At 37.3% G+C, this 16,991-nt stretch overlaps 1 protein-coding gene across 1 annotated transcript in view; it reads left to right on the top strand.

Annotated features, from left to right (window-relative positions):
• The first annotated feature begins 11,623 nt into the window (after positions 1-11,623).
• The window catches only part of hs3st3l (heparan sulfate (glucosamine) 3-O-sulfotransferase 3-like), a 30,249-nt gene continuing 24,881 nt past the window's right edge, over positions 11,624-16,991 (top strand). The window contains exon 1 of the mRNA XM_033984274.2: positions 11,624-12,033. Coding sequence (XP_033840165.1) covers positions 11,624-12,033 — 410 coding nt within the window. The remainder of the gene's footprint in view (positions 12,034-16,991) is intronic.

The raw sequence follows: 16,991 nt of genomic DNA, 5'->3' as shown, positions 1-16,991 counted from the left end.
TATATCTTATCCAATTTTGTTGATTGTATTGCTAAAAAAATTGCATTCTTACTGTGAATGGGCTCCATTGAGATAGATAGGGTTAATGCTATACTGTGGAATATTCTAGGCAAAACCATAACGTCTCAGGCAAGTTACACTCCTTATTGTTATTTGAAGTTTTAAAACATGAGATTAACCTCCAGTAGATGAAACTGTGGCTTCCTGTCTTCTCCTTCTCCCCAGCACCAGTCACACAGTCACAGTCACTCATTCATCCTCTCCTGTCCTGTGCGGTGTAACTGTGCTAATCCAGTCTGTCCCGGGTCAAAGGTGTGTGTGATTAGCCTCGCTCTCTCTTCTCTCGATGGAGATGTGTTGATGCTAACAGCAGGGTATTAGCACGGATTAGGGTTATAGTGTTCACACATGCTAGCTAACACATGCTAACACAGTTTCCTATAAAGCCATACTGTGTAGAGTAGAGCGGCAAGGCATAACAAAATGTCCCTTAATGCAACTCTTATGGTCGATGGTCTGTCACCTACTTGTCTCTATGGAGATGTTACTGAATTGCTTGTGATGTAGCACAGTATGGCACTAAATGTATCTGTCTCCATGGAGATGTGCAGATGACACCACCAGGTTAGTTATATGTCAGATCTATGGAGAGGCAAGCCCAGTCACAGCAATAATGCTTGTTGTTTCACCCCCTCCCCCGACACACACACACACACACACACACCCCTACACGCACACACACACACACACACACACATATACACACACGAAAAGTAACATACTGTACCTTTAAAAGTGTATATCTCCATGGAAACTTTTTAACACCAAAAATTACTTATAAGGTCCTATATTACACAAAATGGACTTTAAGCCATGTTATGATGCTGTTACCTCCTCAAAAACAGACCTGGAGTTGTCTTTTGTTTCATTCACACATGTTTGAGTAACACTTTATTATTAGTCTGTCTACATCGCCAAAGCTCAAAATGCTCTGTTGCACCTTGTGATGTCATGAAGTGGTAGTTTTCAAGTTAACAGCTACTTTTTAGCTTTTGTTTAGCAGTGCTTGGGATTTCCAGGGCTAAAATTCTCCAAACGATTCTAGGGAAGGTGTGTGGAGTTTAAAACACAGTGGAGCACTTCCTGTATCACCACATGATGACATCACAAGGTGGAACAGAGTGTTTTCCATTTGAGAGAAGAACTCAGCCTAAATATGCAGGGTCTGTCATTTAAAAATGTGTGAATGAAACAAAACTCCAGGTCTGTTTGTGATGAGGAAACAACATTATAACATAGATAAGAAAATAGCACAATATATGCTCTTTATTTTATTTTATTTTTTTAAAGCATAGAACACAAGTAATTTTCTCTTCACAAGGGAGATCTAGATATTTTTTTTCCCCTTTTAATGTAGTTACCCAAAACAATATCAACATAAGCCAGTGCAAACACATCATTTTCATCTTGTCAGTTTCTTACCCAGTGCAGTTGAACGCCTCCCAACACTTTTCACAGTATAATCTGCGTTCTCCGGTTATGCTACTTCGATGAAAGAAATTTAAATTGGATTTTCCTAGCGCACATGTTAGTGCGGTTCCATTTTGCATTATTGAAAAGCTCAGTGGACTTCCCTCATTAAAGTGCACACACCTTTGACATTAGAGGTCAGTATATGGGGGCCCCTTCTCATTAAAGCTACAGAGGGCCCCGGGGCCACTCTCTCACACACATACGGGCCTCTCATTCTTTACACTCTCACAGAACGCAGTAAAAAAATATGGCTAGATATTTTCGGATCATTTTTGGAAATCTTAACTGTCTTTCTATGTTATTTTGTTTGGAAGTAGATACAAACAACATATCTGGTTCATCCACTGTGACGGCTATGTCAGTAATTAAGTAAATAAGTGCGTAAGTAAATAAAAAAATAGTATGTGGTGTGATTTCAGGTCCGACAGATGAATGACACTAATCCCATCTCAACCCCAGTTTCTACATAGACATTTGTGCATAATGTCTCTCAACTTATAAATTCAATTCTTTTCTGTGTGAATGGTATCCTGATACTTCCTATATTTTTCTTCATAAACTTCTACTTCACTGGTGTAATGCGATTGAAACTATATGAAAGCCTGTCAAATGCATTTTAATGAGAATGAAAGGTCCTTCTATAATGAATTTATAGTTATAACTACATACATTTGGCAGAGAAGTACTTCAGGACCATGGACAGAGCTGCTGCTGATTCACTTCACAGCTAAAGCTCATATATTATCCATAAGGCCATAGTATTTTGGTATTGTCTCAATGCTGGAAAAAAATGCAGCTGTCAAATCAAAACATTTATGACATTTCTGCATTATATATTCCATTATTTGTATAAGATGAAGTTATTGGGCACATTAGGCTAAGTTTACAAGTAAGCTATGTAGTTTTGATCAATGTATGTTCATTGTTAAAATATATTATTTCTATTATTATTGTTCAGTTTTCTTCAGTTTCATGTTTTTCTGAATGAAATCTGCACAAAATTTTAAAAAGAAATAGGATTTTAGTGATATCAATTGGAAACTTTCGCAGTTTAAATGTTTTTCATCACTGAATGTTTTCATGTAGAAATAAGGCATTTTATGTGGAAGAAAATCTAAATTGCTGTATTTATCTGCAAAAATATTCATAATATGTGAATAGTTGAATATGTTTTATGTCTTATATCTTAAAGCCTTTTAGATTATTGGGTGAAAACCTCATTAAACTGGAAATTGACACAAACAATGTATCTGGTTCATCCAATGTAATGCTATGTGTCTATATTAAATAAATAAGTAATTAAATGTCTAAATAAATAAATAAATAAATAAATAAATAAATAAATAAATAAATAAATACATAAAATGTCCCTTTGTTCAAAAAATAGTATTCGTGCATAAATCTGCACCAAAAAAACAAACAAACAAAAACAGGATACAATTTGGAAACTTTCTCTGTATACCCTCAATATTTTTCAGAATTTGTTATGTTTTTATGTAGAAGTAAGGCTTTTGTTTTTTTGGGGGGGTTACTCTACAAAAGTATTAAAAGTTAAATGGCATCTATAGAATCAAGATGTTTTGGTATATTTCTGGACATTGTATATAGTCTTCAAGTTTATTGGGTTAAAGTCTCAATTTACTGCAATGGGAAATGGTCACAAACAATGCACCTGGTTTATCTATCAAATAAATAAATAAATAAATAAATAAATAAATAAATAAATAAATAAATAAATAAATAAATAAATAAATAAATAAAATGTCCCTTTGTTCAAAAAATAGTATTCGTGCATAAATCTGCACCAAAAAAACAAACAAACAAAAACAGGATACAATTTGGAAACTTTCTCTGTATACCCTCAATATTTTTCAGAATTTGTTATGTTTTTATGTAGAAGTAAGGCTTTTGTTTTTTTGGGGGGGTTACTCTACAAAAGTATTAAAAGTTAAATGGCATCTATAGAATCAAGATGTTTTGGTATATTTCTGGACATTGTATATAGTCTTCAAGTTTATTGGGTTAAAGTCTCAATTTACTGCAATGGGAAATGGTCACAAACAATGCACCTGGTTTATCTATCAAATAAATAAATAAATAAATAAATAAATAAATAAATAAATAAATAAATAAATAAATAAATAAATAAATAAATAAATAAATAAATAAATAAATAAATAAATAAATAAATAAATAAATAAATAAATAAATAGTGTTGTGAGCTGTATGTTTTCCCTTAATTATATTTAAATAAAAATATCATAGCACCTACCTGGGAAATGGTCACAAACAATGCACCTGGTTTATTAAATAAATAAATAAATAAATAAATAAATAAATAAATAAATAAATAAATAAATAAATAAATAAATAAATAAATAAATAAATAGTGTTGTGAGCTGTATGTTTTCCCTTAATTATATTTAAATAAAAATATCATAGCACCTACCTGGGAAATGGTCACAAACAATGCACCTGGTTTATTAAATAAATAAATAAACAAATAAATAAATAAATAAATAAATAAATAAATAAATAAATAAATAAATAAATAAATAAATAAATAAATAAATAAATAAATAAATAAATAAATAAATAAATAAATAAATAAATAAATAAATAAATAAATAAATAAATAAATAGTGTTGTGAGCTGTATGTTTTCCCTTAATTATATTTAAATAAAAATATCATAGCACCTACCATCCACCTCGCCCTGCCTCCCTCCACCCTGCTCCTTGGCCCATGGCGGAGGTGTTTATTGCAGCCATGGAGGTCAGCCGTCAGGGGCCCGGATCATTGGTTTGGCCCCAGGTATGTGCAGGGGCCTCGCGGTGACTTATGACTGTAATTTAGCCTTGATTACACAGGGCCATTACTTTAGCTCTAATTAGACTGTCACTCGATGGACGGGCGATGGATGCCGGTACAATTCCCCCAGAGACCCACGCGCCGCTGCCCGCAACGCTTATGGAAAACAGTAAAACATCTCGCTCAAAGGATGCCAGACGGTAAAATGTGGTGTTTACAAACATCTGAAATTGATACGTTGCAGCTGATGCGATCAACATTCTCTGATGGGTGAAGCTAACTAGAGGCACTGCTCTGTCTGATCTTTGTTTTAACACAATCTGACCATGAAGAACTAACTTAGCTGGAACGACAACAGGTGAGTTAATTCGTGCTGTAAAACAAGTCTCTCTCAAATAACATTACATTCACGAGGTACACTCTTATTGATTCCTCTCCGAGTTTATAAACACCGCGCACTTCCTGATTATCAGACAATAATAATGCTTTATAATCAGATGTTGAAGGTACACAGTGGGCTTATTTTGATGTAAAGAGCTGCTTTTATAATATATCTGTGCTGGAACTTTAACAGAGACACAAACTAACACACAAACCCTGCATATTTAGGCTGTTCTTCTCGCAAACTGAAAACATTGTTCCACTTTGTGATGTCACGTGGTAAAACAGGAAGTGCTTCACTGTGTTTCTGAACTCCATACACCTTCACTAGAATCATTTTGACAATCTCAGGCCTAGAATTGTCTGTCTTTGCTAAACAAAAAGGTAAAAGGTAGCTGTTCAGTTGAAAACTAACACTTTATGACATCACAAGGTGGAACAGAGCATTTTGACCTTTGGAGATATAGACAGACTAGGTTACTGAAACAAGGATGAATGGATTTGAGGAGATAACAACTTTAAAACATGGCTAAAATCTCACAGACGTTAATTCAGTGTAATATAGGACCTTTAATATTCACATGTATGACTTTTCTGACACATGCACAGCTTTAGAACAGCTTTTTCCACGTGGTGAAGCAGGATTTAACACCAGCACACAATCGTAGCAATGCTTTTGGCTTTGCACTCAATAAAATACTTTGTTATTACATGCAGAAAGGACACAGACGTCTGATTTTTTTTCACAAATTACTGCTCTGTACTCATTCATGACAAGTCAGGTACCCAAGCTTTAAATGATCAGCTATAAAAAATACTTTCTTAACACTTTTATCAAGATTTAGTAAGATCTGATACTTTTTTTAATGAACCAAAACACATATTCCATTTTATTGTGCTCTGAGAGGTCAGAACTTTAAAGGAGGTATCGACCTTTAGGACCTTTGTTGTTTTGATGTCGCTTCCTTATCAGAAACATGCTAGAACCGGTTTTATACGTCATCGATGCATGAGTAAGTAAGTAATCTTGGCGCTATTCAAACCCTCCTTCCGTATTCAAGTACAAGCCTACGCCTCTTGTACTAGACTCCGCCCACACGCTTACATCACACATACTCCCACACGGCCATTTGTCATAAACATACAAAAGCAGGATGCAAAACTATACACTACAACTTCATAAACCTGATGCGATGTGCTGTAGTTTCATTAGTGGGATGTACGTTGGTTGTGTTGTGTTCGCGCTCTGAAGGGGGCGTGACTTAGCGCAGGGAGCAAGCTGACTCAGAGCGCTATAAACAAAAGTGAAATGAATTACACATGTTAATATGTTGTTTTGGAATACAGCTTTTTCAAAGGTAACATCTAAATATGTCATGTGTTAACAATAAATACCCAATAGAAGTGTAAAAAAAAACTTTAAACCTCAATATCTCAGAACTATGCAGAATTCAAACAGAACCTCATAATAAGTGGATGATATTTTACCTTTAATCTATTATGTGGACCTCCTTTAAAATGTGTTTGTGACTGACTTCTTTATGCTGAAAAACACTTAAAACAGTATTGTTCGGGCCTCTGTATTGTGAGGTACTCCGCGGCCTTGACCCGCCAGGTGACCTTTTATGGACAAGGACTTCACCACGGGACAGAAAGAGAAAGAAGACAAAAGACGCATGCTCTCGGGAGGGGGCGGGGACAGACAAATAAACAGAACCTAACCTTTAAATGTTAGCAGTTAGCATACAAGGTATTAGCATACATGCTATTAACATCTAATATATAAAACGACACGGGTTTTGATGTGAGTAGTTTTATCTATCAGTTTATTCTGGTTGTTGTGTGTCATTTCACGCTTGTATGGTTTTATTTTTCTTATTTCAAGTACAAACCTGATATTATTTAAAAAAAACACTTTTAAGTGAATACATGCAAGCTATTAATGCTGTACAATGGAGTATCCCAGGCAAAGCAACATCTCCATGGAGTCAAACAATAAAGATTTACTGATTAAGGGAACACAACGTTTCCAAAAAGACACTTGTATATTGTGGGGTTCCTCAAGGCTCCATCTTGGTACCATTTAAGTTTACCATATAGATGTTTTAATTTTAGTTTCTTTTAAAAATACAGCCTTGTTTCATCTTGAATAAAAGCAAATACAAAAGAAAAAAGACAAGACATTTCCACTTGACAGTTTCAAACTCTGGATATGGCACATACATTTCTATAGAGCAACATCCATGAACTTCGTCATGCAAAAATGAATGAACCATAAAGTGACCCACAAACATGCAGCAATATGAATATCACTTTATACCTTTGTTTGAAAGATTCCTTATTTTTAATCAGCTTTTTAAAAATAATGCATATTACGCTAAATTGACTTTTTTGAGCTTTTAACCACGTTACACTGTTGTCCCCATCCATTAATACAAAATCGGCTTCTTCTCTGCATTTTCCCTGGATTGTTGCATCAAAGGTAAAATTTAGGCTTATTCTATGTTTACCTGTCCAGCTAGAACCACATAAAGTGAATCTGTATCCTGCCTCCTTGATTTCAGAGGACTGATAAACAGCACAGATCTCTGCAGAATCAACAGTAACACTGAACTTATTCATCACAGGTAAAATAAGTTATAGATTTTGTCCTGAGTGTAATGAGAATTTTGGAGAGGAGACGTCTTCAGCATTTGAGAAACGTGATACAAATTAGTGGCTGTGGCTGGACTGTCCCAAGTTTGGACGGAGGTTTTTTGCACTCTATAGTCCAGTGCCAGACCCTTCTGAATTAAAACACAATGTACAAGGGACAGGCTGATCGGACAATTTCTATAGTCAACACAGAGCTCTATAAGGGGATAAGGGCTTCATTTGTTAACTTTCTGATTGTTTGGCACCGACACATAAATGCCTCACTGGAAATGGAGATGTAGTTCATAAAGTATACATGTTTTTTTTTCCAAATACAGACATTATTTTAAGTTAGAAAATGTGAAATAATTATCCCAAGGTGAGCAACTGTCTGTGCATAGGTACGTGATTGTCCATAATACCAATAGATTGATAAATTAGCGAACAGATAACTACTCTTTGGTAGAGAGAATGGAAGTGGAGTGACGGTGGGTTAGAACTTGCATGAAGTCAAAGTGAAAACAGCAAAGAGGCATCTTGAGTGACAAATTATACGTAATGCCACAAATGTATAATATGTGCATAATAATTTTTTTTTTCTAATTTTGCTCTAATTTTGCATCTCCAAAGCAACATTTGCAGCAACATTCATCTATTTTTCTATATATCTCCCAACTCTAAAATAAATAATTAATTCTGTATGAGTTATATAAAAGTATGCTTGACTTTTATTGTGAAAAGCAAACCAAAAAAAAAAAAAACTGTAATTCCACTACAGAATCAAACACTGGATCTCTATCTGACAATGTCTTGTTTTCACTGCGCGTGTCACATCTGCTCGAGGATAATAACAGACCTAAGCCAAATGGAACGTGCATGCTCCCCTGTGCATATGGGTGTGTTCACGTGCACACCTCTCATGCGCTCTCCCCGTGCATGCTCCTGGGAGGGGTGGGATCTAATGAGTCTCCTATGAGCCATTATCCCACAGCTCAGCCTCACACACGGTTATGTCAGGGAGGGCGAGACCGACCGGTGTCCTGACCATAGCACCAGGCTGATGTGGGGTACAAACCCGCACTTCTGCTCTTATGGGGTATGGGGTACGGGGTAAACGGGGGTTGTGCTGTGGCAGGAGAATGTAAACAAAGTTTTGTGGTGACATCATGACTACACAACTACAGATACATTGTCATTGATATATTGTCATTGTTATCCGCTTGTGGGGTCAAAACATGCATAACATTATAGTCACTTTATAATATCTGCACTAAACTGGACACTTTATAACACCGGTCACTTTAATAAGCCACTTTGCACTGTTGTTCTGATGCTGCTGTTGTATATATTTTTCTCCCTTTAAGTATTTCACTTGATTTTTTTTAAGCATATCTTTTTAACTTCGTGCATGCCCTTATTTGTATTTGTATTTATTCAGTGTGTTTATGTTGCACTTTTTCACCGAAGCAAGTTCCTAGTTTGTGAACTGTGTTCACAGACTATGACAATCAAAGTCTTCTGATTCTGATTCTGATTCTGATAACAAACCCTTTTATTGTAAGAGAATCAGGAGATGATTTGTTAGCATGCTAGTTCGCTCTGGTCTTTGAGTTAAACTTGTAAAACTTACAAACTCATCATGGTGAATAATTAGTATGGTCAGGATGCAAAAGGTAAGTGATGAATAACTTTGGATCACTGCAAACGATTTAAAATTGACTAGTTTTGAGAGTTTTTTGTTTGTTTTTCTTTTTTTTTCTTTTTTTTTTTTTTCTTTTTTTTACATTTTTGAGACCGTAAATATCAGGTAAGTCATGCCTTAAAATCCTAACCATATAATTAAAGCTACACTATGGAACTTTGTGGAGATGGAATGTCACCTGCATAACAAAGTTAAAACCAAACTTTGGAACATTGTCCATGGAGGTAGATGGATTGTATGCCATTCTGTGAAAGGTTCATGATGCCTGCATTGTCTGTCTCCCTGTGCTCTCCCCCTCCCCTACCTGTCTGAATCCGGAGCTGGGCGGAGTTCCTACTCCTCCCGTGTGCACCTGGAGCGCATTAGCGCAATCATCACCACCTCTGTTGAGTATATGAGGGCTCGGCAGAAGACACTCGGAGCCAGACCGTCCGCGTGTAAACATTCCTGCTCTCTCGCTCGTTCCTGCTCCTGCTGACTCTTGTTATTTCACAAACTGTAAATAAACACTGTAAAATTGCCCCGGGTCTGCATTCCTTGGTCCGCTCCTGCACCTGTCGTTATGACAGAAAGACAATAGCCAAAGTACAACATTTTCATGGAGACAAATAAGAGTCAGGTTTGCGGAGATGCAAGCTCATGCACAGTAAAGATACATGTTTAGACGGCTAACCACTCCGCCTGTTTTGTCTTTGCTGCACTTCTCACCAATAATGACATTCGCAAACTTTTACATAACCAAGGTGTCCAAAAGAAGCATAAAATGACTGAATGAATCATCACATGCAATCTTCAATGTATTATTCATTTCCCCCTGTATAGCGCCCCCTACATGTGATAATAAAGCGTCATTGTAAGTAAAAACATTGGAAGTGTCTACAGTTCACTGGGTCAGGAGTTAGAAGAGCTGTGAGCAGGTGAAGAGCAGCACTAAGCTAATTATGTGATTGGAACAGATCAGAGCGTGCCAAATGTTATGGCTTTGCACACGTCCTGCAGAAACAAGTGTAGAATGCTCCACAATATAGTATTTAAATGTTCTTTTTGAATTTCAGATGTTGCAAATGCTAAATATCCCTTGAAAAAAACATGCATTCTTACTATAAGTGGGCTCGCTTCTTCACAGATCTCACCTATAGTTTGGCCTGATGGAGAATGTTTAATACCATGTTCAAAGCTGTAATGTTTTATTCTCTCTTGTAACTGTAATTTATTGTAGATTCCTTGTCAAAAACATACATTTTTCACAGCTCAAAAGGCTCTGTTCCACCGGATGATGTCATAAGTTGGTGCCCAATAGTCCAGACAAATAACCTTAAGTTGTCTCGTAAATCGATCACTTAAAGGTTCACTATGTAACTTTTTTGGTGGCGTGTCCGTAACCTGCTGTCTCCATGGAGTATTCAACAGTATTAAACATATCAATTTACATTTGTTCAATTACAGCTGTTTTATTTGAAAAACATTCTTACTGTGAAGGGTCTCACTTCCCCACAGATCTTACCTGTATCTTGGCCTACTGACATTTCAGCACGGATAAGTTAAACACCATCACTGCAAAAACATTCCGGGTAAAACAATAACATCTCCATGGAGACAGGCAAGTCAAAATAAGTCTGTTTTTTACTGTCTGCATCTAATTAGAAACCATTTTATTGTTGGATAACCAGGAAGTGTGTTAGCATGAGTGTTGTTGGGGCAAAACTCTGCTCTGATCTCTGCAAAAAAGCGCTTATACACTCATTGAGGTGAATAATTAGGATGGTCTGAATGCATAAGGTAAGCGAGGAATAACTTTGGACCATTGCAAACTATTTAAAATGAACAGCACCTTTAATACAAGCTTACAATTTGAACTAAACAACAACAAAGCCTGACATCACAGAGTACCATTATAAAAATTGCTTGTCTATATGATAAAAACACACATAAGTCCCATGCCTCATCTGGCCTTACATTCAGATATTGCTCTTATAATATTTTCATCATAATAAATGTGTTTGATTATGAAATTGTCCCCATCCAAATGACAATTGAGTAAACAGGGACGCAATACCCCCTTCGTATATGCGCTTTATTTCATTACGCGCAATATCCATCTATGATCCTGGTTAAATAATGCGCGACCCCGAGCCCGTGACCCTGTAATTAAAGGTACCAGCCGAGAGACAGAGAGGGGAGGGGCTGGGGAGGAGTAGGAGGAGGAGGAGGCGCGCGTGCCGGTGTGTGTATATGTGTGTGTGCGCGCGTGTGTCCATGGACCGCTGAGAGATGAGCCGAGGATGAGGCGCGCAGTAATCCCGTGGAGGAGAGCACCGGGACAACATACAGGAACAAGGGCGCAAAGAGTTGGAGACGAATTGGATGCACTTTTACGCACAGGCTCTCCAAAACGCTTTTACGCACGATAATTGGAAATACGCTGTTTCTGATTTTGGGATATTTTACACTGACTCTTGGAAGAAGTACAAAAAAGTGACTCTTTGGAAGTTGGAGTGGGACCATGCCGCGCGGTGAAGAGGACACTCGGTGGTAGCATGGCCCGCTCTGACGCTCCCTGGCGATGGCGACGTTCCACCGCCTCGCCCTCGCGTCTTCCCTGTGTGTCATCTGCTTCTCGCTCGTGTACATTTTCACCGGGTGCTGCGAAACGGAGCTGGCGGCGGCGGCTCGCGGGGGGTACGTGGTGAGAGTGCCCGTGCGCGAGTTCCTGTCCCCGGGATTGAACGCGTCCGCTCCCGCCGCCGCCGCCGCCGCTGCTGCGCCTGGAGATGGAGCAGCGGTGGTAGGGACCGGGTTGGAGCGGGACTACACAGCTACGAGGAGACTTCCCCAGGCGCTCATCATCGGGGTGAAGAAGGGAGGGACGCGGGCGCTGTTGGAGTTCCTGCGGCTGCACCCGGACATCCGCGCGCTGGGATCTGAGCCGCACTTCTTTGACCGGCATTACGCACGCGGTCTGGACTGGTACAGGTAAGCTACGTCTGGTGGCGCTTTTCTTATGACTGCCTGTGATTGTCAAACTTTGTCTTGCAAGTGCTTAACGAGTCATAAGTCGTGGTACAAAGAGGACTGAACATTTGTAGTCAAGTAAAAGTACAGTTAAATGGATAAAAACTTAAGTAAAAGTAAAAAGTAGCCTTCATGTAAACCATACTACTCAGTTACTTTTCAATGCATTTTAAAGTAGCATTTTAGATCAGTCCTCTGTACAAAAATGGATTAATTAAACAGCTGAATTAACTTGTTTTAAACCATAATCTGCATATTCTCAGAGCTGTGGCCAATCAGAGCAGGAGATTCTGTGTTGTTATGTGCAATGGTGGAGTGAGTAATGAAAATGTGTACTTAAGTTAGAGTACAGTAATGGCTAATAATGGACACAATTACAAGTACAAGTACTGCTGCCAAATTTGCAAAAAACAAACAAAAAAAACAAAAAAAAAATCGGTGTGTTTGTACAGAGATGAGCAGAGACAGAGATAAGACTTTTAGATGTAACCACACTACACTACACTAAAAAACTACTTAATCACAGTAACTTCGCTATTTAGTACTTTCCACTTATAGTAATAAGCTGCTAAAAGTTACTCAAGAGTATCTTTTGCTGTTTGATGTGATCAGACAATGAATAAAACCACAGGGAGATTTCTGATACTGTAGTCATATCCACAGATTGAAATAAAGTTGTTGTAAAGTTCAGCCATTAACCAGGTGAATAAATGTACAATCTGATATAGCAAAAGAAACATTTAATTCTGTCATTGGATAAAAGTTTTAGAGGGAAGACGTTTGCCACTCATATAAGCAGTTTCTTCAGTTCTGGTCTGATTGCTGGTGGACACTGTCTATATACCTGTTCAAAGAGGAAGTTTATCTCCTTTTTACTCCATTCTCAGACCTATATCTAAACAAAGATAATAGGGCCAGCTAATATGCTAATTAGGGGCCTGAACAAATATGCAAAATATGACTTAGGCACAGTTCACACTTCAGTCCCATAGACCGAGCAAACAAACTGAAACTAACACGCCTATTTGTTTACAGTTTCAGTGTAGTTAGCTCCTCCCTTCAGACAGATATAATGCAGTGTCCACCAACAATCTGACCAGAACTGAAGAAGTAGATTTAATACTTTTGTCCAGTTGACACAAGTGAATTTTTCTTTTGTTATGGCCCATACCTGGACAACTGAGGCCTTACACAGACTTCAATGTGACAGTTGAACAGCAAATTCCATCACAGACAGACTTCTGACCTGTCCTCCAGCTCAGTTTTCAACTTTGAACAGTTAAATTGCAACATCATTCAACATATTAAAGGCTAAATAAAGTAAAACAACCCTAATTAGGCTAGCTTTAATGTAAATGTTACTGTTATTGCTTTAGGTAACAGTTGCAGAGACGCCACCATCTGTCCTCTCTGTGAGCATGTACGAGGCTCTGTGTGTGTGCGTGTATGTGTGTGTGTGTGTGTGTGTGTGTGCGTGTGCGTGTGTGTGAGGGTGCACGTCCACTACGCACACAGCAGTAATCATGACAGCAGATGTTACAAATGCTGCAGATGTTTTGTGGCTAAGATCCTGATGTGGACACTTGGAGACAATGGAGAGCTCAGAGAATCAGTGAGTCATAATGTAGAGCCGTACATTAGACAGATGTTTGTGTTATCGGTTACGCGTTTAAGCAAAAAAGTTTCAAGATCGTTATGAAAAAGCAGAACTGTCATCCTCTATCCCTTTTCATGTGGATATTTTGCGTGGCGATTGTGTCAAAGTTACTCTGAAGTGTATCTTGGTGGTTAAGTGGCTCACGCTTCACAGGAAAAAGGTTGGATTCCTAGGTCGTCCGGGCATTTCTGTGAGGAGTTTGCATGTTCTCCTTGGGTCTGGCGCTCCGGTTCCTCCATCAACACTCTTGGCAAAGCAATATTTCTTTCATGGCTGCTCTGTTGTGAGAAGCTCTTATAAATTCATCATTGTGAATAATTAGGAAAGCTCAGAATGTGTAAGGTAAGTGAGGAATAGCTTTGGATCCCTGCCAGATGTTTAAAGTGAAACTGTTCTTTGTTGACAGTAAAAAGATGCAGAATAGGTCAAATCTTACAGCTAATGTTGTTCTGATCAAGACTAGCTCAAGATCTGGAGATGGAGATTCTCTGGGAGCGGTGATGTGGGTCTCATTTCAACCTGAGGAGACGTGAGAGTCAAATGCAGAGGACAAATGTCTTTAGAGAGATAATAAAGTGTATCTTTAACCATAACCTCACTGAGCCCCCTCGCCTCGTAGCAATAAGGTTCAGATTTTGCATGTTCTCTGCGTGTCTCGGTGGGTTTACGCTGGACACTCCGGTTTCTCCCATCAACCCAAAACTTGCACGGCGACACTAGTGTACCCTAAACTGTTAATAAACCATTGAATTAAGCCTAGAACTAGAACGAGAACACTAAACCAGGACAAGAACTCACCCACAGTTTATTTTTATTCCATCTCACATCAGAAATGAGTCATTCTAAAGGATCATTATATGTAAAAGTTCTTGTTTAGGGGTTCACCATCTGGTTGTCTCCATGGAGATGTTATTGTGGTTTGACATTTAGCTCGCCACGTTTATGTGTGTGTTTCTTAGAAGGTTGGTGTTAGCTGGAGCCGATTATTCTTCACACGCAGTAGGTCACTACTGCTCTGTCAGTCTCACAACAGGTCAAGTCACCGGGATTTTGGAGAAGTGGGTTAATGGCAGAGGTGGAAGAAGTGCTCAGTTTTGTTACTTAAGCAAACCAGAAAAAAATAATGATAATAAATAAATAAAAACTCAAGTAAAAGTAAAAGTATCACATGAAAAAATGACCTACGTATCTATTTCAGTAAAAATATTAAACATAAAATACTTAAAGAGTAAAAAAAAAAAAAAAAAAATAGATTTTGAGATCTAACAACTCTTCATTTTTTTGGCTGTTTTTTTTTTTTTTTTTTTTTTTTTTTTAATTTTTGTTGCCAAAATTATGCATGTTAAAAAAAACAACAAAAAAAACCCCAGTCAATAATGAAAAATACTTGACGTGGTAGAGAAGAAACTAAAGATATCTGCTCACAAATGTAATGAAGTAAATGTAAAAAGTATCCAGTTTAAAATGTACTTAAGTAAAGTACAGATACGTGACATTTGTATTACTTTTACTTTATTATATTCCACCAGTGATTAATATTAAAGGTATTTTTGTACACAGTTTTTTAAATATTATCATCATTCTATCATTACCTCTAATTAGGCCTATTGATATTCCATAACAGTATTAACCATTTGTACTGCTGCTTTTCTTATGCTTTACTTTTGTGACAAGTTGCTCACTAATGAACATTTTATAATATATTATTCATTTTTACTCTTTCAGGTTTTGTTAACATGTGATATACGTGAATAAGCCAAGGTTTAAATATAGAAAACTGAAATCCATATTTAAATGACTTAAATGTTCTAATGTGTTATACCTGAGGACCCTTCTCCAGTACTGTCATTCCCTAACTTAAGTCAATCATACCAGTCATTATTTACACCTTTTTTTTCTCATCAGTAATGGTCAAAATGTCATCTGTCAACTGAAACCTTAGTTCTGCATTCATTTAAAAAGGAGCTAATCTGCTAAATCGATTTTTGTTTGGAGCTTTCTGCCGTGTTATAATGTTGTTTCCTCATCAAAAACATGCCTGAAGAGGTTATAGATGTCATCTGTGCATGTTTTAGTATTTTAACAATCTCTCCGGGCCTTATTCTCCTCCTTAAATTAGCTGTAAGATTCAATGCTCAACCCACAAACTCACCCATGCTCCTATGTGACATTTTTCCATATTTATACAAAACATGATACAAAACTGTACACAGCAACTTGACAAACCTGATACAAAGTGCAGTAGTTTCATTAGCGTTGAAAAAAAATAGCATGCACGCTGATTGTGGGGACTCGGGACGTCAGAAATAAAACTGAAACTTTATTTTAATAGATTTTTTTCAGACCAAGGTTTACTTTGTTTTCATACCCGAGTGTTTCGACTGATCACTAGCTGTTTTTCTGAGAGGTCATGTTCGGTCAGCTGATTTACACAGGTTTTGGCTCTGTCTTCCTACCAACAGCGCCATCTGCTGTTTGACATCTTCAGGACAGTATTCCAGGTGTGTGAAAGTAAAAAAGCCCCTTGTCCCGGTTTAAAGTCCCCTGGGCATTTTTCCATCTTATAATTACCTCTTAATCCAGCGACGATGTTTGTCATTCTCTGTTTCAATGATGTTTGTTTTCTCCCAGTCCATAATGTGGTTCTGTCTTTTACATTGGTCAGAAACGGCCAATTTGAGTCAGGTATGAAAGCAAACCTCGGTCTCAAAAAAGAATCTATTCCAATAAATTATCAGAAAAAAAAATGAACCTCAATGGACTGAAACTGAAACTCATAAAATATGTTTATATGTTGCAAAAATAACATTTTAAAACAATAAAAGGTAACATGGTGACCTACATATGCTCTGTGTTAGCCAATAGCCAATAGAAGTGTAATGCCCGTCTTTAAAAACACAGTAAAACCTCCTAAATTACAGTCTAAAGACGTCTGGAATAACATTTTTCAACTGTGGAGAGGAATTAACACAGTGGTATTTAACTTTTTTATTAGTTAAATTTCAATTGTCAGCAGTAAAATTTGTCACATGCTAACCTTACATCAAGGGCAGACAGATATTATTATAAAACACTGTATATATAAAAAACAAATCCAACATGCAATACCTTTGCGTACTCTTAAATACTCTAAATTTTTAATAGAATCCTTTATAACCTAATGCTAATATATTTTGTTGGCTTCATTTTGTCCATGGTTTGTATCATTGTTGGTGTGAGTCCGGGGGGATTGGCCAGATGGAGTCCAGGGCACGTCCACACA

This window comes from Periophthalmus magnuspinnatus, chromosome 19 (genome assembly GCF_009829125.3).
Source record: "Periophthalmus magnuspinnatus isolate fPerMag1 chromosome 19, fPerMag1.2.pri, whole genome shotgun sequence".
In the NCBI taxonomy this organism is placed as follows: domain Eukaryota; kingdom Metazoa; phylum Chordata; class Actinopteri; order Gobiiformes; family Gobiidae; genus Periophthalmus; species Periophthalmus magnuspinnatus.
Note: the sequence above shows the minus strand (reverse complement) of the source record. Positions and strands in the feature narration are given on the sequence as shown.